Genomic DNA, 23,425 nt, shown 5'->3' on the forward strand with positions numbered 1-23,425 from the left:
GGAAACTGATCACATGGCTGGTGAGTGGCTGAGCTGGCAGTGCCACTGACACATGGACCCCAGAGCCTCACACCCCTGTGACCTGAGGTCCTGGATCCTCGCCCTGCCCTGAGGCTGTCATTAGGCTCTACAGCCTGGGGTGGGCAGGGGTGGCGCCTTCCCTAGTACGCAGGGAGTAGTTAAGCAGAGACCCAGGAGTGGTCACCAGTTGTGAGGGGGCTGGGACTAGGAATCCCACCAAACCTCTGCTACCTTGAGCTCCCCTAACCCCAAACCTGTGAGTCCAGAAAGTCCTGGGCCAATTTGGCATCTTCCATGGTACAATTCCCAGAGAAATAAGTGGTGATTCCCTGTTGGGGAAGAGAGGGGACATGACAAGGAGGAGTTGCCGAGGTCAGGGCTGCAGGGATGTCATCTTCCCAGGCTTCCCGCCCTTCCCTCCTTCCAGCAGGCTCTACCCCTTACCCCTCCATCTACCTCCAGGGGAAAAAGTTATAAAACAAACAAACAGATGCTCATCTCCAGCGTTGCTGCAGCCCTGCCCGGGCCTCTTTCAGGCTGGCCCACCTCTAAGGCTTGCCAAGGTCCTCATCCCATGCAATGGATGCAGCCTCCAGAGGTGGGAAACCTGGGATCCCCCTCCTTCCCTGCCATCCCCTCCTCAGCTCCCTCCACCTCCAGCCTTCCTCTCCTTCCCTCTATCAGCACATGGCATCCTGTGTACAGAATGTCAGATCTGGGAGGGCATTCAGAAAGCATTTGACCCAACCTGCTTACCATTCTACAGATGACAAAACTGAGGCCTGCAGTGGGGAGCAGCATTGCCTCAGGAGTGTGAGGCAAAGCCCACCGCCTCCCCATCCCATGTCCTTCCCTCTTTACCAGGTGGCCTTGAAGGATTCCCTCTGCTCCGTGTCCCCTCGGGGGAGTCAGGGGCCTCACCTCCTTCCCCAGTCCGAGGTGGCGAAGCCTTGGCTCCAGAGAGAACATAAGCTCCCCGCAGGTCTGCCAGAGGCCCCTGACTTCTTCTGGGTGCTGCTGAGCAGCCTCACTCCCTAGGATCACCCGTTCCAACTTTTCCTGCAGGGAAAGGGAAGCCAATGGCCCAGTCACACCACCCAAACCTGCCTTCCAGAGCCTCCTATCCACTCCCAAGCTCTTCTCCTGTGGTCTAAGAGCTCTGGCTCGTTGTGTGGTCCATGGACCAGCAGCACGGGTAGGTCCTGAGAAATGTCAAGCCTCCATGTGTGGTGGCTGATGCCTATAATCCCAGCACTTTGGGAGGCAGAGGAGGGAGAGATGCTTGAGGCCAGAAGTTCAAGACAAGCCTGGGCAACATAGAGAGACTCCATCTCTACAAAGAATAAAAAAAATTAGGCCAGACACAGAGGCTCATGCCTGTAATCCTAGCATCTGGGGAGGCCAAGGTGTGAGGATTGCTTGAGCCCAGGAGTTCAAGACCAGCTTGGGTAACACAGTGGGATTCTGTCTCTACAAAAAATTTTTAAAAATTAGCCAGGCGTCGTGGTGGCAGGCATCTGTGGTACCAGCTACTCTGGAAGCTGAGGGGGATCACCTGAGCCTGGGAAGTTGAGGTTGCAGTGAGCTGTGCCCGTGCCACTACCCTCCAGCCTGAGTGACAGAGTGAGACCCTATCTCAAAAAAAGAAAAGAAAAGAAAATTTAGCTGGTGTGGTGCTGCATACCCACATTCCCAACTACTCGGGAGGCTAAGCCAGGAGGATCACTTGAGTCCAGGAGGTTGACGCTGAAGTGAGTCATAATCACACCACTGCACTTCAGCTTGGGTGACAGAGCAAGACCCTGTCTCAAAGAAAAAATGTCAAATCTTGGGTCCACCTCAGACCTGCTGAATCAGATGCTGCATGTCAGCATGACCGCCAGGTGACTTGTGTGCATATCGAAGTCCTGGCTCTTATACCTGCTGTTAAGAACCACCTCTGCCCTAGATAGGCTCAAGCCTCATAACCCTGGGAGGGATGCCCCCGGCCCAGTACTTCCCGCTGTTCCTGGTGATGACCAACAAGCTCCATTTCTGAGAGCACCTAAAAGTTCACAGAACACTTCCACGTCTCGCCCTTGTTCGGCCTGCAGATCAGCAGTCAGGGCGAGCTGTGCTTTCCCTTTATACACGAAGAGGCCGCAGCACCCAGTGAGGCTGGTGACACCCACAGTCATGCAGGGTGGAAGTGACAGGGTCCATGCTCTGCTCAGGGCTTCTGACACTCCAGCTGGGGCTCCTTCTACTGCATTCTCCACCCCTATCCCACCAGCCCCCATCCCGACCTTCCCCAACCCTCCCTCAGCTCACCTTGGGCAGGCTGGGAACAAACTTGGTGTCACCAAAGGACTTGTAGTTGCCCATGTTGGAGTAGACACCCGCGGCATAGACCAGGAATGCCTGAGGGGGAGGCAGGCATCAGAGACCCAGGAAGCACAGCCTCCCTGACCGCAGCAACACCTCCTCCTGAGATGCGAATGCCCCAGCAGAGCCAGTGTGAGTGAGGCTAGGAAATGTGTGGGCAGGACCCAGGTCCTGGGAAGCCCCAGTCTGTCCCACACTCACTTTCACAGACCCATTTTCACACCCCCGTTGTCTGGCCTAACTGATCTTCTGGGCAGTTCCCAAACACATCCAAGCATTCGTCTGCCTTTCCCTCCCCACCCCAGCACCCTCTCAGCCACCTGAGGCTACTGTGTCCTTTAAGGCCCAGTTCCGGCCAGGCGCGGTGGCTCATGCCTGTAATTTCAGCACTTTGGGAGGCCGAGGCGGACGGATCACAACGTCAGGAGATTGAGACCATCCTGGCTAACACGGTGAAACCCCGTCTCTACTAAAACTACAAAAAATTAGCCAGGCGTGGTGGCGGGCGCCTGGGGTCCCAGCTACTTGGGAGGCTGAGGCAAGAGAATGGTGTGAACCTGGGAGGCGGAGCTTGCAGTGAGCCAAGATCGTGCCACTGCACTCTAGCCTGGGCGACAGAGCAAGACTCCGTCTCAAAAAAAAAAAAAAAAAAAAAAGAAAGGTCCAGTTCCAGCACCACCTCCCTCTTTCTCCAGAGCCTGTCCTCAGCATCTGACCTGTCAGGCAGCTGGCCTCGGACGCATCACATGTTAGAGCCGGAGAGGCCTTAATCATCTATCTATTCTATGGCTTCTGCTGGCCCCAAATCTTCCTCTGACAAGACTTCAATCCTCCTTTTGTGGGTGGGACGGTGGGGGATCTCCCTTCCCCCAGCTCCAGGGGTGGGCATGTAACCTGGCTCAGCCAGTCTGAGAAACCACCATCCTTGGCTACAGGATGGACACAAGGCTCAAGCTGGCATAAGAGAGCTACCCAGGACATTTCCCATTGTCAAAGAGCCTCTGTACACCAGGGATCATCAGGCCTGGACCCCTGGAGCTCCCCTCCAGGAGTGAGAAAAGGAAGCAAGCTGAGAGATGAAAACTGCATCCCAGTGGTAGCACTGAGTCCCTGAGTCCAGCCATGCCTGAAACTTCCTCTAGACCTGGACTTTTCAATCATGTGACCCAACAATTCTCCTTTTCATGTAAGCCAATTTGAGCTGGGTTTCTGCCACTTGCAAACATATGAATTCCCCTGAATGGCCGGGCGTGGTGGCTCACGCCTGTAATCCCAAGCACTCTGGGAGGCCGAGGTGGGCAGATCACGAGGTCAGGAGATCGAGACCATCCTGGCCAACATGGTGAAACCCCATCTCTACTAAAAATACAAAAATTAGCTGGGCGTGGTGGCGCATGCCTGTAATACCAGCTACTCGGGAGGCTGAGCAGGAGAATCGCTGGAACCAGGGAGTCGGAGGTTGCAGTGAGCCGAGATTGTGCCACTGCACTCCAGCCTGGTGACAGAGAGAGACTTCGTCTCACAAAAAAAAAAAAAAAAAAAAAAGAATTTCCCTGAAAATAGTAACGCTTGGGTTGCACCTTTCCGTTTATAAACATTTCCACAGATATTAGCTCTTTTAATGAGTAAGCCAAGGCCTCAAGATGGAAAGTGAATGCCCAAAGTTCAAAAGAGGTAGAATAAACAGTACGTTAGCTCAGAGAGAAACAATCCAATCCCTTTATTTCACATATAGAAAAACAGGCCATATTCTTGTACATTCTTGGTGGGAATATAATGCAGTGAAGCTTTTTTAGAAGATGATTTAACAGAATCAGTCGACTGTAAATGTACAGAGCCTTTGACCCAGCAGTTTTCCTTCTAGAAATAGATCCTCCTCACATGTGTGCACAAGTATGCTCACCATGGCACTCTTTGTAAGAAAAATGGGACAAGCTAAATGTCCAGCAATGAAGATTAAATTGATTATAGTGTACACTGCTGTGGAATGCTTTACAGTCAATAAAAAAGAATGAGGTACATTTAAATGTAACCCATTCTCCAAGTTCTCCAAGACATGGCATTCAATGGAAAAAGCAGGACACAAAGCAGGAAAAGAACATTATCTCATTTCTGTAAAAGAGAAAATTAGGAACTGATTCACCATGCATATACACATAAAGGTATGTAATACACAGATGGGATTGAAAAGGCTGTAACCAAGGCCGGGCACGGTGGCTCACGCCTGTAATCCCAGCACTTTGGGAGGCTAAGGCAAGTGGATCACTTGAGGCCAGGAGTTCAAGACCAGCCTGGGCAACATGGTGAAAACCCAGCTCTACTAAAAATACAAAAATTAGCCCAGCGTGGTGGCACATACCTGTAGTTCCAGCTACTTGGGAGGCTGAGACATGAGAAGTGCTTGAACCTGGGAGGTAGGGGTTTGCAGTGAGCCAAGATTACACCACTGCACTCCAGCCTGGGTGACAGAACGAGACACTGTCACAAAAAAAAAAAAAAAAAAAAAAAAAGAGAAAGAAAAGGCTATACCAGCCTCAGTGGGTTACCTCTGAGGAGGGCACTGAGAATGAGTGATCTTTGTGTTTTCTTTTGTGTCTTTCTGCATTGCTGCAATGCACTAAGAATTTGTGTATTACTTGGTCAATACATCCAAAAACAAAAACCAAGGGACAGGCAGAACATTCTGCCCAGGGCCACACAGTGTGGTAGAGAAGAACTGGTTGTGAACTCAGACCTCCTGATACCTACTCTGGACTCCTTCTTCTGCCTTCCCTGAATCTCCACCACAGTTTCTTTTGTTATAATCACAGCAGCCATCATTTATCTTGGTCAGGCACTGTTCTAAGTGGGTCATCACAACACTAAGAGGTACAGACATCCCACATGCATATTTTACAGATGAGAAGACTGAGGCTCCAGAGAGGGGAAGTGCCTGAATTTGTAACCTTTGGTCTAATCCTCCACCTACCCCTTGAAAGAGACAGACATTTGCATCCTGGTCTTTCACACCCAGAAGCCACTCAGGAAATGCGGGTTGGCCCACCAAGAGAACTGACCTGATACTCCTCCTCGGTAAGGCCCTCAGCCAGGGCATGTTGGCGCAGCTGGTCGGGGTCCTGGGCGCGGAAGAGGTGGCTGAGCAGAGCATAGATGTAGGGGGCCTCGGGGGAGGTCTGAAGCAGCACAGCCAGGCCTCCGTACCAGGCGGCACGGGACAGGTGGTGGGCATAGAGGCGCTCTGTGGGTGACAGCAGGCGGAAGGCCTCCCGGCAGTCCAGGCTAGACACGCCGATGTCATTGGGCAGGATGTACTGGGTGTCCGCCATGGGCCCTGCTGAGAACTGTCACTGTCATCACAACTGTTGTTTACCCCATACCAATTGCATACCTGGCTCTGAACTCTTATCATCTCATTTAATTCTCCCAAAAGCCCATGTGGAAGGGAATACTATTGTACCCATTCACCAGATATGCTAACTGAGGCTTAGAGAAGGTGAGATGACTCACCCAAGGGGTCACAAAATACACTGGTGGACCATATTTGGTCTATAGTCCCTAAATCTTAAAGATTGACTCTAAGGTCAGGCATGGTGGCTCATGCCTGTAATCCCAGCACTTTGGGAGGCCGAGGTGGGTGGATCACCTGAGGTCAAGAGTTCAAGAGCAGCCTGACCAACATGGTGAAACCTCCTCTCTACTAAAAATACAAAAATTAGCCAGGCGTGGTGGCAGGCACCTGTAATCTCAGCTACTAGGAAGGCTGAGGCAGGAGAATCACTTGAACCCAGGAGGCAGAGGCTGCAGTGAGCTGAGATCGCACCATTGCACTCCAGCCTGGGTGACAGAGTAAGACTCCATCTCAAAAAAAAAAAAAAATTGATTGACTCTAACTACCTAGTATTACAGATTACAGATGGGGAAACTGAGGTTCAGAGAGGCTAAGAGCCTTGCCTAATCCCACAATGGAGACATCAGCAGCAGAGATCCTCATCTCTAGGCTCCCAGCCCAGGCCCTTCCCTGCTTCCTTGTTCAGTATTCTTTTTTTGAGACGGAGTCTCACTTCGTTGCCCAGGCTGGAGTACAGTGGCATGATCTTGACTCACTGCAACCTCCACCTCCCAGGTTCAAGCGATTTTCCTGCCTCAACCTCCAAAGTAGTTGGGACTACAGGCGTGCACCACCACACCCAGCTAATTTTTTGTATTTTTGATAGAGACGGGGTCTCACTATTTTGTCCAGGCTGGTCTCGAACTCCTGGCCTCAAGCGATCTGCTTGCCTTGGCCTCCCAAAGTGCTGGGATTACAGGCGTGAGCCACCGCGCCTGGCCTTTGTTCAGAATTCTTGACACTTTCCACTGTGCTCACAAGGATAAAGTGCCAGGCCACCAGCTGGAAGGCTCAGCCTTTAGCCAGGACTCGGCCCTAGACTCCTAAAAGTCAAGTCCATTGCTTCACTTTTCTGCACCTCCGTTTCCTCCTCTATAAAAGAGAGAATAACCCCAATATTACCAGGTGGGTGCGCTAATCAGATGAGGTCGCCCTGGACGGAAAGTATCCACAGCAATAAATGATTTTCCTTGAACCTGTCCCATTCTCATACCTCTAACTGCCTTTTTCTTGGCCCTCCATTCTCCTGCTCTCTCCCTGTGCTCCACTAGGGAAGCCACAGAAGTTCACAACCAGAAGAAAACCCATTTTACAGATAGGGAAACTGAGGCTTGGAAAGGCCAACAATTTACTGAAGGTCTGACAGCCCCGTTGGAACCCGGGGATTCCCCAACCCGGGGCATTCTCCCCGCCACGCCCCGTCCCGGCTGGGACAGAGTTTCCAGCCTCCCCGCCCTGCCCCGGACTCCAGAAGCTCCGCCCCGATAGCACAGCCTCAAGGTTCGGAAAGGGCTGTTAACTCTTTGCTCCCCGGAGCACTCCTTGGCCTCGAGGGCGGGGTGAATTTGGAGGGGGTACTGGAGAGTGGGCAGAAAGGGAATGATTTTGCGCTCGGTACAGATTCGCCTTGGTCCCCCGGGATGACACGCTTTGACCCCAAAAGCCCAGGCGCCGCGCCTCACCTGCAGCAGCTGCTCCGTTCGCAAACTCACTTCCTGCTTCCGGCTCCCCCATTCATTGGGGCTCTGAGAACCCCGCCCCCCTTGGCCAACTGCCTGGCCTCAAGGTCCGGATGGGCGTCAGTACCAGCCAATAGACGCGCCAAGACGAGCTTCTCGGCTCGCTGGCTCCCGCCCCCAGGCGCTACGGGGTGGCGCGCGGATTGGCCCTGCGGGCTCGGCCTTTCGTCCGCAGGCCGCACACGCGCCGGACCGGGTACCTCTGTGCCCGACCTGGCCGCGGCCTAGTCCCGGCAGACGGGACTGACGAGGTCACCAACACCAGGCCGAGACGGCGCGGGTGTCAGGGACTTGGGAATCCCCCTCCCCCAGTCCCGATCCCGCTTTCCTCTGGGGTGAAACCCCAGAGGACCCGACGTCACTCTTGCAGGTGGGAACCTACACAATAGGAGTAATGTGGCTCCACCTTCCTCTCGGGACTCGGGACCTGGAGGTGGAGACTTGGAAGCTGCAAAGCTCTCGGTGCCGGGAATCGGGGCTACGGTCGAGTGGGCTCGGGCCAGGGCTGAGGTGGTCCCACCCGTGTAGGGGCGCGGAGAAACGCCTCGAGTGCTTCACTGTACCACCACCCACCCGCCATGGGCCTGGAAGCAGCCGCTAAACATTCCCGAGCCTCAGTTTCCTTAGCACAAACAGGCTGGCAGTTTCCTGGTGCTTGCCAGATGCCTGATGGATGAGAAAGCCTCCTGCGGCCCCGAAAGGGAGTCCAGAGCAGAGGCGGGCCCGCGGTCCACTTTTTACAGGTCTGGACGGACTCACAAGACCACGGTCTGGGTGGGGCATGCGGAAGGGCCAAGGCCGAGTGGGAAGAAGTGGTGAGGACTCAGGGTCAGACTGGGGGGGTGGAGCGAGGTTGTCTGGGAGTCTTGGCTTTATGAACCGGAAAACCAGGCTAATAATTGAATCCAATCCAAGGGATATTATAAGTTGTGATGTGTTGACTGCAGTGCAGCTCCCTATAGTTGCGCAGGGTGAGGGGCGTTTGGGTACTGAAATCCCACACGGTCTCCTTGCCACGCCCATGTCTCGGCCAGACAGCGTCTGCCTACCATAGACACCAGTTTCTCATCCACAAAGGTGCCCAAGGCCCTGCTTGACACAACAGTGTTACAAGCTGTTAGCTTTGATGATGACTTGTTATATGGGGGAGTTCAACAAGTTGGTCAGTGTCCTTAGGAAAATCACCCCTCTTCTTTCCTGTGCCTCCGTTTTCATTGTCTTTAAAATGGGTATAAAGTTGGCTGACAGGTGAAGTTGAAATGTGCACAGGTAAGGGAGGTAGTGCTGCCCACTGCCAGCAGGGGGCAGCTCAGGCAAGGAAAAGATCCCAGTGCTCTCAGGACCCCTAACCAAGCTACGTGATCACATTTTTATGATCACAGATAACATGAGCATGTACTGAGGTCCCTTGCTAGCAGTTTGGCATGGAGGACCTCATTTAATTCTTGCAAAAATCCTGAGGTATCATCACTTTACCCATTGTACAGATAGGGAAACTGAGGCTAAGAGGTTCACCGACTCCTATAACACCACACAGTTCAGGTGTCCCCGGCCCCAACATACAGATACACACACACAGTCACTCACATGGAGCAGTCTATCACTGGAGTCATAACTCCCCAGCCTTGGCTCTTCCCCATGGGAATGCAAAAGGGGTCGGTGAGGAGCAACACTTACGAATCAACTGTGTTACAGGTGCTCTCCATATATTCACAACCACCTGGCGAGGTAGCGACTGTTATCCCCTTTAGCATTGAGGAAGCTGAGGCTCTAAGAGCTGGCAAAGGCAGAGCTGGGACAGGACCAGGGCTGTCTGACCCCCTCCACCAATACCTCTGAGTCCTCCCCAGCATCTAGTGTGGTGCCCTTTGCTGGTCTTTCCTTGTAGGGTCTGAGGTTCCCCACTGGAAGTGGGATCAGAATGTTCCCCTGCCTGGTTCCCAACAGGGTCAGAAGAGAGAACTTGGAAGAGTTGGATTTTGAGTGCTTTGTGTGTTGTGTGTATGTTGAGGGGAGAGAAGTTGGAATGCTCCCACACCTCCTGCAGCATCCCCACCCTCCCCTTCGCCCCCACTGCAGCAGTGCCATGCTCTGGAAGGAAGAATCTGATCACACCCTCCTCCTTCTCTCATCACATGCGGGTGCCTTCTGTCTTCTCAACAGCCCAGGTCTGATCTCCCTGGCCGCAACCAGCTGTGTGGCCTTGGTCAGGTCCATCTCTCCCCTTGGAATCTGTACTTCCCTAGGCTCTGCCGTCTACTGGGGACGATGGCCAGGTCAGGCCTGTACTCAGAGCCTTCTTCTCTTCGTCTCCAGAACAGCCATCTACCTGTCTTCCTAGCTCGCTCCCCGCAGGAATGGTCTGGGGCAACCCCAGCAACATGCCCACCTGTGGCCAGGATGAATAGGAATCCAGTTCAGGCTTGGCTTCCATGGCAATCAAGGCCCACCAGGCCCCAGCAACCTTCCCTACCCCCCATTCCTTTTTGCTGCCCCCCTCCACACCGGGCATGTTCCCTGCCACACCATGCTGTTCCCCTCACCTGGGCTGCCCTCCCAACTCCTTTCTGCCTCTGGAGATGCTCTGCCATTCAAGACTTGGCTCAGGCTCCAGGTCCTCCCTGGGCCTTCTAGAGCCCCTGGTTCTCACTCCTCTGAACACTTCCAGCCTGGCTAACAGCCCACTGCATCCTGGCCTGGGGTACAGGTGGCCAGCACAGGTGTGGGGGTCAGCTTCCAACACAAGCACGGGTAGGTCCCTCTGCAGACCGTGGGCTGCAAGAGGCCCGGCCTTGCCCACTGCAGGGGCCCTGCGCAGGGCTGGGCATGAAGCAGGTGGGTGTCCACCAATCTAGTATCCAAAACCCTGCTTGGTTCACCCCCACCTCTGTTGAAGGAAAGCAACACTGTGATGGAGAGGAGCAGCTGTGGATTCAAATCCTGGCTTGGCCACTTTCTAGTTGTGTGACTTGGTGCATCTGCCCTCATCTCCTCAGAGACAAAAATGGCAACACCTCCCTTCTTGGGTTACTATGAGGATTAAATAACAAAACCTCCAAGAAGCAGAGCCCGGTGTCTGGAGAGTGCTCAATGGACGTAGTTATTATTATCATCATCAGCACAGTGCGGGGCACGTGGTGGGCATTCAGGGATGATGGCCCTTGTGTCACAACCGACACTCTTGACCAGTTAGTCCTCTCTCCTCCCTTTGTTGACTCCTGACCGTCCACAAATGAGGTTCAGAATCCTCCATCCAGCATCTTCCCTGGTCACATGGTCCCAACCTTTTGCTCCACCCCCTTCTCTGTCCCCTCCCCCCCCGAAGTCCATGCTCCAGCCGTCCTGACTCTGTCCCTGGATTTCTGGCTTACTGACACCTGAGCCTGTGCACAGGCCCTCCCTTCTGTATAGAGCACACTTCCCATCTTGTGGACTCGGAGGGTTCCAAGCAGCCATCAAGGCTGAGCTCCTATGACACCTCCTCCGTGAAGCCTCCCTCACTTTTCCATTACCAGTGAGGCCTGCCACAGCCCGATTTGTACTCTGATCCTGGCACACATGAAGCCGTGTTGCCATTTGGTAATAGTCTGTCCTCCACTAGACTGTGAACTCCGCCAGGCGGGGCACCAGGTCTGATTGCCTCTGTGTCCCCAGATACCACTTAGCACAGAGTCGAGCCCATAGTGGCTATCAGCAAATGCTGGGCCCAGCCTGCCACCCACCCACCACTCACTCAGGGGCTGGAGACATTGCACGCATGCGGGGCACGTGGGACTTGTGGGGGCAGCTGAGCAGCGAGATTTATAGAGGAACCCAGGGCGGCAGCAGGAAGGATGAGTGTCTGAAACTGGGTTGGCAGGCTCAGGGCATAGCCAGCCTAAGCTGGGGGTCAGAGGCCCCTGGCCCCTTCACTCCCCCAGGGGCACACAGTGTCGGCGGCACAATGTGGGATGCCCCAGGAAGGGCAAGGCCATGGGGCTGGGCTTTCCTTCATCGACCCAGGACAGAGCTGGTGCTGAAGGCCCCATCAGCATGACTGGGGTGGAGATCTTGGGGACCTCCTTGGGGGGCCACAGTTGGGGGGAAGGGCACAGCCCATCCAACATGTCCATCTGGTGTGGCTGTGCCAGCAGGGAGTGTCCCACATGCAGAGCTCCCTCTGGGCTGCAGGAGGTGGGGACCTGGGTGGGCAGGTGGGCACAGCAGCAGGGGGCCCCAGGGAGCCTAATCCAGCGGGCCCTGGAAAATGAGGCGGACGCAGCCATGCTCGCCAGTAAGCCAGGCCCCGCAAAAGGGGCAGGCAGCATGGAAAGCGTGGGTGCCGTGGGGCAGTGGTGTCTGGGCCCAGTAGCGGGCAGTCTTCTCAGAGCAGACGTGGCCGCAAGGTGCAAAGGCATGGCTAGGCGGCCCAGGGTCCAGGCAGAGGCCGGCCTCCTGGCCAAGCCATAGAGGCACGTAAGGCCCCACGAGGCGGCAGAGAGGACATTCGCGCTCCTGGGGGCCCCGCTCCCGCCGGCAGCCCCAGCCGTGGTAGCCGTGGACGTGCCCGCAGCGGACGTAGACCCAGGGCTGCTGTTTGTCGGGCGCTGTGCGGCCACGGGCTGGGCTGGGGAAGGCCAGAGTGCTGAGGCCCACGGGGCACTGGGGCCGCGCTGCATTTGCCTCCTGCCGCTGGGCCTCCAGTTGCTTCAGTGTGGGAGCCCGCAGCAGCCCCGCCGGTGTGCGCCACAGCAGTGTGGCCCCACACAGGTCGATGAGAGAGCCGTCCTGCAGCACGTTGGACTCGTTTTCCACCTGCCAGAGGCAGTAGAAGGGCCTTACTGCCCAAGAGGCCCCCGCTGAGCCGCGGGTCCATCCCACGGAGCCTCCCTGGAGAGGACACCCTGGCTGGCAGGGCAGGCAGGGCAGAGGAGCAAGGCAGGCTAGGAGGCCAAGTGGGTGGGCAGGTGCACCCCAGGCACATGCTGATCCCCCCTCCCAGCGGGGCATGGGCCTTGGTTTCCCCATCTGTCTAATCAGGAAGTCTGACCCAGACAGGGTTTTTCTAAAATAAGATGTTTTCTGAAGTGCCGTCCTCGTGACAGAGGCAGGAAAGGCCTCTAACGAGGAATGCTGAGTACTTAGCTCAAAGCTAACGGAGAATGCTGGGTACTTAGCCCAAAGCAGCTGTCCCAGTAGTTACAGTTAAAAGCAAAAACTCAGGAGCTAGGCTGCCCAGGCTGAATTCTGGCTTCACCGTTGACTAACTGTGTCCCTTGTCGAGTAACTTAACCTCTCTCCATCTCAGTTTCCTCATCCTCAAGATGGACTGCACCATCCGGCATCTCAAGTGGTTCTTGTGAAGATTAAATGAATCCATCAGGCCGGGCGCGGTGGCTCACGCCTGTAATCCCAGCACTTTGGGAGGCTGAGGTGAGCAGATCACCTGAGGTCAGGAGTTCCAGACCAGCCTGGCCAACAGGGTGAAACCCCATCTCTACTAAAAATACAAAAAGTTAGCCGGGTGTGGTGGCTCATGCCTGTAGTCCCAGCTACTTGGGAGGCTGAGGCAGGCGAATCACTTGAACCCAGGAGGCGGAGGTTGCGGTGAGCCAAGATTGTGCCATTGCACTCCAGCCTGGGGGATAGAGTAAGACTCCATCTCAAAAAAATAAATAAATAAAAAATAAATGAATCAATCAGTTTAAAAACTTAGAACAGTGTGTGGCAAATAGTGGTCAAGAAGAGTAGGCTTGTGAAACATTCACATGCATCGTTTTAACAAACAATGCTTCCCCAGACCTCCCCACAGAGTTGACGCTCTGGAAAGAAAAGCCATGCTTTTCTCTGAGGTTTTGCATCTCCTTGGCCAACGTGCTCATGCCCAGGAAGAGCAGTGCATGGCCAGTTTGAGGAGCATGGCCATGTGACCTTGGACAGCACCTGCCTCTCTCTAGGACTCACTCCCGGCTCCTAACCTCAGCTCTCTGATCTGCACCACAAGGAGCTGCCACTAACACTTGTGTCAGAACTACTGTAAGGACCCTCTCCTCCTGGGAGAGGAGAACAGTGCTAAACCTGTCTGAACGTGACAGACATGCTACAAACTGCCAACCCTTTAGGCTATAAACTGCTCACACATGGGCCAAGTGTCACTCTCATAAGGTGTGATTTTTTTTAAGCTGCCAGCAGCCTTGAAGCCACCTGGGACTGCACAGTATGTCTGTGTGTGCCTTGATCGCATCACCCCCTGGACCTCCAGTGGTATGCATGCTATGCTTGGGGACCCTGGTCTGTCTGCCTGTCTGTGGGACAAGTGGCTCATGCTAAGAACTCCCCGGGCCTGGGATTCCCCGATATGGAGCCTGTTGGGGCTCCCTGGGGCAGAAGGACTGGAGATCATCTCCTGGCTTGGGCAGGGGGATGGGCAGCTTGTGAGGGCCTGGCAAGGATAGGGTTGGGGAATGGAGCGGGCCACCTACCAGCTTGCCCCGCTGCTGGGCTGAGCGGCTGTCCCGCAATGTGTACACATTCCCACAGACCGAGATCTCCCGCCAGACACCCGGCGCTGAGTCCTCGGAGAAGCCGCCTGCCGGGTGCATCACCAGGACTCCATTGGTGGTCAGTCCATCCATCAGGCCATCTGGGGTCCGCCATTTGGCCGCTCGCTCCTGGGACCACATGAGGGATCAGATCACATCCCCCAGGGGCCCCCCGGCAGGCCATGTGCTAGAGGCACTGCCCCCCTACCCTCAGGTTCAGAGGCGGCCCAGAGAGGACTGGCATTGAAGCTGCATGACTTGAGCGTCTCTCTGGGCCTCACTTTGCTCATCAGTTAGGTGGGGTTGCTAAGCCCTGCCAGGACCATCATTTGGATTACTGTGGGCTGGTTCATCACCTCAAGATGCTGCACCTCCCAAGCCTACCCCTTGCCTCACAGATGAGTTGGTCCCTTCCTGGGGCTCACTCACTCCAAGGAAGATGTTGCTAGAGGCGTCGAAGCCAGCGGCATAGATGCGGGCAGTATAGGGTGGCCGGCGGTCACAGAGGATGCGGCAGGCATAGCGGGAGATGGTGCTCTGGGCAGAAGGGCCCTCGGCAGCCCCTCCTCCAGGGGACGTGTCTGTTACCACGAAGTCAATCATGTTCTCTGTGGAGCGGCCGATCTGTGAGGACAGGGAGAGCAAGCAGGGACTGTATGTACATAAGGGACTCTCATGGGCCTTCCCTCCCAGAGTACCAGCAGCTGCTCTGTATGCAAGGTCACCAAAAAGGAGGCTGCCAGGCCCTGGGGAGGGGGCAGCACCAACTCCTTAGGCCCTCTAGGCTCCCAGGTGGGGTCTCCAAGTCCAAGAAGCCATGGCCTGGAGCAGCTTCTCCTTCTCTGTTGCCCCCACAGCACTAGGGATCGCCCCATTCAATAAATACAAGTTGATTTGCTGATATAATTATGAGAGGGTGCTCAAATGTTAGCAGCAGATAGTGACTTCTAAGTAACTATTTGCTATATGCCAGCCACCATGCTAAACATTTTATATGCAATGCTTAAGTTAATCTTCCCGTGGGGTGGGTGCTATTATGGGCCTCATTTCACAGATGAGTAGACCAAGGCCCAGAGAACTTAAGTGATGCTTCCCCAAAGTCACCCAGTGGTAAGTGCTGGAGCCAAAATCTGAACCCAGGAATTAGGCCTCTCACACCTGAACTCCTGAGCTGTGTGACCTCCCACAGTCTAGGATTCTTGAGTTTGATCCTTGATACAGCCACTGACTTGCTGTGTGACTGCAGTCAACAGCCCACACTGGGACATCCTGCTTCCTCGTCTGGAGAGAAGCAACTTTCCCATGGCCTCCCAACCTGCAGCCTCACCTGAAATGCTTGCAGAGCCTAGAGGCCTGGTGGCCAGGAGGTGTGTGGAGAGGCCTGAGCATACCTGGAACATGTCTGTGTCGCTATCATGTGTATACTCCACTATGACCGAGTGGCTCCGGGACAGTGTGTATGAGATGCTGTGCTGACCACGGTTACTCAGTGCCTGGGGGGAGAAAAAAGTCACTTGCCAGGGTGTGCAGCAATGATAAGTGTACGCCTCGAGCAAGCAGCTGGAGCTCAAGGCCCAGCAGCCACTCCCTGGGAAGGGGGCAGCTCCATCCTTCGCAGAGAGTAGACAGTGCAGCAGATGTTTCACATGATTTAAGCCCTACAGTCACCCTAAGAATGGGGTTATCAGGCCGGGCGTGGTGGCTCACGCCTGTAATCCCAGCACTTTGGGAGGCTGAGGTGGGCGGATCACTTGAGGTCAGGAGTTCAAGACCGGCCTGGCCAACATAGCGAAACCCCATCTCTACTAAAAATACAAAAAAAAAAAAAAAAAATTAGCTGGGCGTGGTGGTGCACGCCTGTAGTCCCACCTACTTGGGAGGCTGAGGCAGGAGAATGGCTTGAACCTGGGAGGCGGAGCTTGCAGTGAGCTGAGATCGCGCCACTGTACTCCAGCCTGGGTGACAGAACGAGATTCCGTTTCAAAAAAAAAAAAAAAGAATGGGGTTATTGTTCCATTTTAGAGTTGAAGAAACTGCAGGTCAGAGAGAAACTGGCCTAAAGGCACACAGCTGGAAATATCAGAGGCTGAATTTTAACCCAAATCCTCTAAAGTCAAAGGTTTTTCCTTTACCATTGCAGTATGACTGTCACCTCCCACTCTCTGAACCTTGGCTGCCTCTAAAATGGTGCAGCTCATTTCCACCCATTTCCATTTCCATTGGATGGAAATAAGCAGCACCATCTTAGAGGCAGCCAAGGTTCAGAGAGGTCCGGTGGTTAAGGAAACATTTTGCAAGCTGTAAAGAACTGCGCACACTGCAAAAGATTTTTCATCACCATTCTCAGATGGCCCAATAAGCAGTGAGTGATGACACAAAGTGGGCTCCCCTGTTAAGGTGGGGGGGCTGTGGGCAGGTAGGACCTGGAAGGCCAAAGACCTGGGCCTTGGGCAGGGAGGGCAGGACTCAGGTCTACAGGTCAGTTGCTTGCCTTGGAGACGAGCGGTGTGGAGATGTGGTGCATGACGTCTGGCTTCACCCCGTTGGCATGTGGCCGGCGGCTCAGTGCCAGGCGGCTTCGCCGGCGGCCCTTGTCCCCACTTGCCAGACACCCATTGTAGCTGTAGATGTTGGGGGTTAAGAAGAAAGGGTTGCAAGAGGAGAGAGAGAAAGAGAGAAAGTGAACCCCTGATGAGACTTGGAGGAAACTGCCAACTTCTGGGCAGATCCTACCTTAATAAACAAGCTCTAGAAGTACCTGAAACTAGAAGACCCTACAATAACAAATTGGTACCTTTCGGAGTGGGAGGGGGGTGTCAGAACAGTTTCAAAAGCACTTTCATTCAGTTAACCAAGTATTTCCTGGACACTTGAGCCATGCCTGGATGGGTGCTGTGCACTGGGGCAGTAGAGGTGACGCACCATGGGTCAGTTGTGGGCCTTCAGTGGAGGGGTTTCTCAGCTTCTCCAGGAACCTAGGTGCCACCTGCCACACCCAGGCACAAGCCAAGGATGCCATAAGCCTAGAGGGAGAAAAGGGAATTCTGGCCCTAGGATCAGGTTTCTGGGAGAGGAAACACCTCTACTGGATTTTGAAGAACTAGAAAGCGTTCACCTGTAGCAAACTGTCACTTATCACACCACTACTCAAAACCAAAATGAAAGGAAAAAACGACCCACAATGCCACTGCCTCCATATGTCCATACATGTCAAATTTCCACCTGCCTTCCCAGCTCTTGTCTGGAGGGGATGGCTGTGAGAGGCACAGAGAGGGTGAGGCATAGCTCTCATCGCTGCCATGGGCTGCTGCCTCTGTGTTCCCGGCCTTCATGTTATCAATCACCTAATGGAATCTGTGCAGTGGCCTGCCAGGCAAGTGGCTTTCTACCCATCTTACAAATGAGAGAAATCAAGGCTCAGGGAGGTAATGTGACTTGCCTCTGGCTAGTAGGTGAAAATGTCCAGATTTGAGCCCAGTCTCTCTGACTCCAGAAGCCCCTCTAGATGGAGGCTAACCCTAAGCAAAGGGCCCAAGGCTGGCAGGGTCTGATGAGATCAGGGAATGGTGGCTTTGGTGGTGAAGTGTGTGGGGGAGATGACGCTGGTGGGAGGGCTCTGAACTCCAGGCTGAGGACATTATTCAGTAACCAGTGGGGTGCCAGGAAGTTCTGGGAACAGGAAGTGACAGGAGGACAAAGAGCTGCCAAATACAGACAAGGCCACTTGAATCAGAATCTTCTAGTGAGTTTGTTAAAATCCAGATGAGGCCGGGCGCAGTGGCTCACACATGTAATCCCAGCAGTTTGGGAGACCGAGGCGGGCAAATCACTTGAGGTCAGGAGTTCAAGACCAGCCTGGCCAACATAATAAAACCCCGTCTCTACTGAAAATACAAAAACTAGCCAGGCATGGTGGTGGGTGCCTGTAATCCCAGCTACTCAGGAGGCTGAGGCAGGAAAATCACTTGAACCCAGGAGCTGAAGGTTGCAGTGAGCTGAGATTGTGCCACTGTACTCCAGCCTGGGCGACAGAGCAAGACTCTGTCTCAAAAAAAAAAAAAAAAAAAAAAAAAAATCCAGATTCCCTGGTCCCACCCATTGCGACTGTGATTCTGTAGGCTTGGAGAGGGCCTGTCAATGTGTATTTTCAGTGCCCTGCAGCCAGCTCTGATATGCAGCCAGCCAGCGTGGACTCTGCTCTGCAAGGGGGCTGACAGGAGGGCCCATACCCATGGGTCTGCAGCCTCCTACCTTAGTGGCCTTGCCTTGGGCTGGAAAGCCAGTCCTGCCTTTGGGATATGAAGCAGCTGCTTTTCCAAGGCAAGTTCTCCCAAGGGAGACATCACTTTTGCCCTTGTGAGCTCTTCCTACACGTGGCGGGGGCAGGTCTTGAGGTGGGACAGTTCAGGACACACGCTTGGGACACAGATGGGCCTGGCTTAAATCTGGCTCCTCCACTTATCACATGACCTCTGTAAAATGGAGCTAATTTTTTAGGACCTACCTCGCAGGTTCATTTTGAGAACTAAATGAGACAAAGCATTCAAAAGTGCTTGGCACAGAGTTTGACATATTTATAGGAAGCCCTTGATAAGTGTTCACTATTACTGCTTTTTTTTTTTTTAAAGCACCTGTCAACAAACAGCCATTTTAAAAAAATAATCTTAATGATAACATAGCTTATCAAATAGTTTCTTTAGGACTGATGGCAAAGAGAGGCCAAAAGGAGAACTGGATGGGGGAGGAGGAAGAGGGTCTGTCCCTGGGGAAAGATCTGAGTGGATGGTGCAGGGATCCTGGTCAGGCGAAGACCAAGAAGGGATGAGGTTGGCCAGGCCGCCAGCTCACGTTGCTTCCTCTCTCCCGGCCTTGGCTTTCTCATCTGTAGTGTGAGGGTCAGCTGTGGCTTAGTGAAAGTGCACTAGACCTAGAGTAAGAAAGACCTGGGTCCAAATCCCAGCCCTGCCACTTACCAGCTGTGTGCCCTTGGGCCAGTCACTTCCCCTCTCTGAGCCTCGGTTTCCTCACCTCCTTCCTCACAGCATCTTTGTGAAGATTGAAATGAAATAATGTCCATGAAAGGGCTTGGCACAGGCCTGCCTCCCAGAACACTCGATATGTGCTAGGCGCTGTTCTATGTACTTTACAGAAATCACCTCATTCATTCCTTCCGACAACCCTCTGAGGAAGGGATTATTATCATACCCATTTGCAAAACAGGGGAAACGGAAGCACAGGGAAGTTCAGCAACTTGCAGAGGCAGGATTTGAACCAAGCAGTTTTGCTGGAGAACCAGAGTTCTTCACCCCACACCACACACACTAGGTGCTTTACGAAAGGCAGCTGGTGTTAACTTTTTTCTCATATGATCAGGAAGTTGGGTGGTTAGAGTTGTCACAGTAATTTGTGAAAAATGGGAAGATAAAATAATAATTATGAATTGAGGTGGGTTTGCTCAATTTTGTCTTTCAGCTAGGAAGGTGAGGAGGGATGAACAGCAGAAGGCCCTATGTGGGGGCAGGAGGGGTCGGGGCCCTTGTTCTGGCTACCTTGGGTGGGTGTCTGGTGCTTCACCCCTCCTAGGCCAGGGATGCTCACCCCAGGACGATGAGTTCACCATACTTGATGGGCTCCTCGCCTGGCTGCGCATCTTCACCGGGAGAGGAGAGAACGCAAGAGCCCTTGTTCCCCCGGTGCTGGAGGTCTGAGGTTCGGGGGGACCCCACTTCAGGGTTTCCTTCCAGCACCATTCTGGGCAGAGTGGGAGAGAAAAGAGCTTTGTAGGTTCCCACCCCAGCCCGGCTCAATCCCAGCTGCAGCCTGCTGCAGAGCCGCCTAGGCTAAGGCAAGGGTGACCTTTCACCACCTCTACTGCTATGGCAACCACTTCCCCTCTGCCTCCTCTAAACTGCCCGAGGTTGCTGGGATACCAGGGAGGGGTGGCACAGTCAAGAGGGTCAGGATATTCAGTGGTGCCAGAGGGATGGACCAACTTGGGGTGGCCAGAGGCTGCTTTTTGGCCAAGATCCCAGTCTGGGATGTGCTTCAAAGAGGGGCACCCCATCAGTTGGGGGCCTTTACCCCTCATCTCAGACTCAGTGCCTAGTTATAGCTCTTAGCCTCTGGACCTCTGATTTAGCCTCTCTGACAGGTTCTTTGAATCTACCTATCCATCTGAATCTTTCTGCCCCTTTGAGGTCTAGGCCTCTGTCTGTCCATCTGCTTTCTCAATGACTCTCTGTCCTCCCAGCCGCTGTCCTTTTCGCCGTCTCTCTCCCCCCATTCCCCGTCTCTGCCTGTCTGCCCGCCTCCGCCTCACCATCTGCCTCAGTCTCCCCATCTCGGCCTCCCCCTGCGGGCAGGCCAATAGACTCCTCCTGGGTGCGCGCTCTTCCCTCCCTCCCTCAGGTGTCTGCGTCCCCAGCCGCCCGGGTCTCAGGAGGCCTGCGGAGGCGGCGCTCCCCCCTCGAGCTCGGGCTGCAGCACAGCCGTCTCCCGCAGGCAGCCCGTTTGGAAAACATCCCCGCGCCAGAGGGACGGCGCCGAGGCAGGCCCGCGCCCCGCGCCCCGGGCGGGCAGAACGAGAACCGCGGCCCAGCACCTACGCAGGTCCACACCCGGCGGCCCCTCCGCACAACACGCGCGCGTGCACGGCCCCGCACGCCCCGGGCCCGGACGGCGCAGAGACCACCCGCACCCGCGACCGCAGGGACGCGCGGGCGCGCAGCAGCCACCGGCGCCCGCCCTCGGACCCACTCCCTCCGCCACCCCCAGACACGCAAACACGCCCCCCGCGCCCGCCGGGGCCCGCCCGGCGCAGCCCCCGCCCCCTCAGCCCCGGCGGCCTCACCTGGCCACGCTCCGGGCCCCGCTGGGCGCCGCTCCCTCCCCGCCTAGCCCCTGCTCGGCCCCGGGCCGCTGCGGCGGGATGGGCCCGGCCCGCGGCGGCTCCGCGCTGCCTCGTCACAGGGACACCCGGGGCCGGGGGAGGGGGATGAGCGCTAACAGCCACGCTCCGCCCCCTGTCCGGAGGCCCCGCCCCATTTCCCCGCCCCTAGGAGAGCCCCGCCTCGCTCCAGACTCCGCCTCTTGCGGCGATGCTCAGCCCTCGTCGGCGGAGCTCCGCCCCTTCGCAGGAGACCACGCCCTTCCCCTGGTACCGCCCTCTGACCGGGGAAGCCCCGCTCTCCACTCCGTCTGAGGGACTCCCTTGCCCCTCCTAGCCGGCTCAGGACTCCCCCGTAGTCTTCGCGACCCCTCCCCCATTTCAGACTCCCCAGACTCCGCCTCCATGTCCGGGGACTCCGGGGTTCTCCCAGAGACACGGGCGCCCCCTCTCCACCGTAGGTCAGGGCCCCCACAAGGCGCTGGAGGCCCCTTCCCCAGCCTTAGGCCCGGGGACTCCCCACCCCCAGCTCCGACACCCTGCCTCCCATCTGGGGACGCCACGCAATTAGAGGAGAGGAGGAAAATGCTAAAGGCAAAGGGGATGTGCGGCAGCGGTGGAGGCCGGGGAAAGCAGCTGCAGTTGACCACAGTAGCAGACCTGTCTTCCAGCCCAGCTCGGGCACCCCACATTCCCCTCCCCTCAGTCCCCTCCCCTCCGCCAGGATGCACACACCACCCGATGCGCTGCAAAGGAAAGAGACTTTTGGGGGAGCACAGCCCCTTCTGGGCCTGGGGCTTGCGAGAGATCTATCAGTCTACGTTAGGCGCTGTGCGCTGTGCTTTGAGCAAATTAAACCCTTTACTTTAATCCTGGGAGGCAGGCACGATAGTTGCCCATTTCACAGATGAGGAAATAGATGTACGAAAGTGACTTGCTTGTTGTAGTTTGCTAGAAACGGGCCAAGAGAGAATCTTAGCTGTATGAGCGGCTTCAGTCTCAACTCCTAACTTCGTACCTTGTCGTTCTGACTAGGGATGGAGCCTCAGAGGTGCAGAAAAGAAACCTTGTCTGCATCAGGTAAGGTCCCTATTGCTCAGTACTCTTGGTCTGGAACTATAACTAAAGGCTGGATTATAGTTCCAGATCAAGTCTTTGGTCTCGTGGGTGGCGGTGGGGGTGTTTAATGAGAAAATCAAGGAAGACTGCCCAGAGGAGGTGGCTTTTGACTTCCATCATGAAGGATGCATGTTTAGTTTGCCTAAACATTCCTGAGAGGGAGCCGCTGCCACTCCCACCCCCACAAACTTGTTGCACCTGAAGCTCCCCATCTACCAGACTCCCCTGGGGCCCTACTACATCCACCCCGCTAACTCCTCCACCTAAAAATAGCCAAAGATACCAACTGCTTTGCCAACTGTTCTGGGGCCCAGCGGCTAGATGAAACAAGAAAGCAGCCGACGGCACATCCTTTAGGGGAAAAGACACTCGTTAGTCACAGAGAATCTCCATGCGAGACTCCCACCAAGCAGGCCACCACCAGACCGCTGGGCTGCTGGCTGCAGGTCACACAAACCCTGTGACACAGGATAGCTGCCCTCACTGATGCCTCCAGAGGCCTCCATTGTGCTGGGTGTGCACGGGGACCCTGGGACAGCCTCACTCCCTTGTGTACCCCCAGCTTTTAATGCATTGCCTGCCAGAGTAGGTCCTCAGTGAATATATACTGAATCCCTGTTATAATCCCCAGTTTACACACCAGGAAGCCGAGGCTCAGGCAGAAGAAGAAACTTGCTCCAGGTCACAAGCCAGGCAGATGCGGAGCTGATGCTTCACAGGAGCCCCAGGGCTTCCACCTGACACTGGACTGCATGGAGGAAGGTCTGAGAGGGATCACCAAGACTCACTGGAGGAGGAGGCAGGGATTTCTCCTGGGGCAGTACTGGGATTGGAGCTGCATGGTGGCTCAGCCAGACCATCAGGCCTCAGGGAGCCTGAGGTGGGCCAGATACCAGGATTGCCCAAGTAAGGGAGAGGAAGGGAGAGTTAGGACACCAGTAGCAGATGCCTAAGTTCCAACCTTGGCTTCTGGCTCTAAATCCAGCGCTCTGCTCTAAGAACTCCAGCTTCTTAATCTCTCTAAGCTTCAGTTTCCTTATGTGTAAAATGGGAATAATAATGATACCTACTTGTGGTGAATAGGATTTTGCAGTATTGCTTTGAAATTCCTTTGTCAACCCTCCCTTTTCTCTCTTCAATCTAGATCTTGTCCCTGTTGGTTCAAAGAAAGGGACAAAGAAAGGAATAAAATAGAAACTTCCTTTTTTAAAATTTTATTATTATTATACTTTAAGTTTTAGGGTACATGTGCACAACGTGCAGGTTTGTTACGTAAGTATATATGTGCCATGTTGGTGTGCTGCACCTATTAACTCATTTAGCATTAGGTATATCTCCTAATGCTATCCCTCCCCCCTCCCCCCTCCCCCCACCCCACAACAGTCCC

At 54.9% G+C, this 23,425-nt stretch overlaps 2 protein-coding genes and 2 long non-coding RNA genes across 12 annotated transcripts in view; 2 read left to right on the forward strand and 2 right to left on the reverse strand.

The window, feature by feature from the left end:
• The window catches only part of DPP3 (dipeptidyl peptidase 3), a 30,099-nt gene extending 22,433 nt beyond the window's left edge, over positions 1–7,666 (reverse strand). For 2 of the 6 annotated variants that reach the window (XM_054440558.2, XM_054440561.2), the window contains exons 1-5: positions 7,456–7,666; positions 5,442–5,716; positions 2,332–2,421; positions 943–1,080; positions 276–350 (exon numbers count right to left, since the gene is read on the reverse strand). In XM_054440558.2, the coding sequence (XP_054296533.1) occupies positions 276–350; positions 943–1,080; positions 2,332–2,421; positions 5,442–5,716; positions 7,456–7,507 (630 nt within the window). In that variant the 5' untranslated portion in view covers positions 7,508–7,666. Of the gene's footprint in view, positions 1–275; positions 351–942; positions 1,081–2,331; positions 2,422–5,441; positions 5,727–7,455 lie in introns of all 6 variants that reach the window. The other 4 variants (XM_063671690.1, XM_054440562.2, XM_054440559.2 and 1 more) reach the window with 4 other exon arrangements.
• Positions 7,667–7,757: 91 nt separating this feature from the next.
• On the forward strand, positions 7,758–14,411 carry LOC134740309 (uncharacterized). Its single transcript, XR_010127682.1, has 4 exons — positions 7,758–7,882; positions 12,800–12,974; positions 13,674–13,755; positions 14,032–14,411. It is a non-coding gene; the product is annotated as an uncharacterized LOC134740309 (long non-coding RNA).
• PELI3 (pellino E3 ubiquitin protein ligase family member 3) lies at positions 8,905–21,020 on the reverse strand. 4 transcript variants are annotated; one of them, XM_054440566.2, is made up of 8 exons: positions 20,884–21,020; positions 19,632–19,784; positions 19,007–19,078; positions 16,525–16,654; positions 15,425–15,526; positions 14,463–14,657; positions 13,974–14,162; positions 8,905–12,306 (listed from the first exon to the last, which is right to left on the reverse strand). In XM_054440566.2, the coding sequence occupies exons 2-8, from the start codon at positions 19,781–19,783 to the stop codon at positions 11,737–11,739; spliced, it is 1,410 nt and encodes a 469-aa protein (XP_054296541.1). In that variant the 5' UTR covers position 19,784; positions 20,884–21,020; the 3' UTR covers positions 8,905–11,736. The 4 variants fall into 4 exon arrangements, with proteins under 4 accessions (XP_054296541.1, XP_054296542.1, XP_063527761.1 ...); XM_054440567.2 differs by lacking the exon at positions 19,007–19,078; XM_063671691.1 differs by lacking the exon at positions 19,007–19,078 and having other exon boundaries at positions 19,583–19,784.
• A 227-nt stretch (positions 21,021–21,247) lies between these two features.
• On the forward strand, positions 21,248–23,019 carry LOC134740310 (uncharacterized). Its single transcript, XR_010127683.1, has 3 exons — positions 21,248–21,380; positions 21,955–21,999; positions 22,670–23,019. It is a non-coding gene; the product is annotated as an uncharacterized LOC134740310 (long non-coding RNA).
• The last annotated feature ends 406 nt before the right edge of the window (positions 23,020–23,425 follow it).

Source organism: Pongo pygmaeus, chromosome 9, assembly GCF_028885625.2.
Source record: "Pongo pygmaeus isolate AG05252 chromosome 9, NHGRI_mPonPyg2-v2.0_pri, whole genome shotgun sequence".
Lineage (NCBI taxonomy): Eukaryota > Metazoa > Chordata > Mammalia > Primates > Hominidae > Pongo > Pongo pygmaeus.

Bases quoted from the DNA above. Each gene is read 5' to 3' on its own strand.
- PELI3 (XM_054440566.2), bottom strand. From the start codon at position 19,783: ATGGTGCTGGAAGGAAACCCTGAAGTGGGGTCCCCCCGAACCTCAGAC. The intron at 14,658-15,424 runs GTATGCTCAGGC...CTGTCCTCACAG, and splicing joins GCGACACAGACATGTTCCAG to ATCGGCCGCTCCACAGAGAA. The intron at 14,163-14,462 runs GTGAGTGAGCCC...ATGTGGTCCCAG, and splicing joins CTAGCAACATCTTCCTTGGA to GAGCGAGCGGCCAAATGGCG.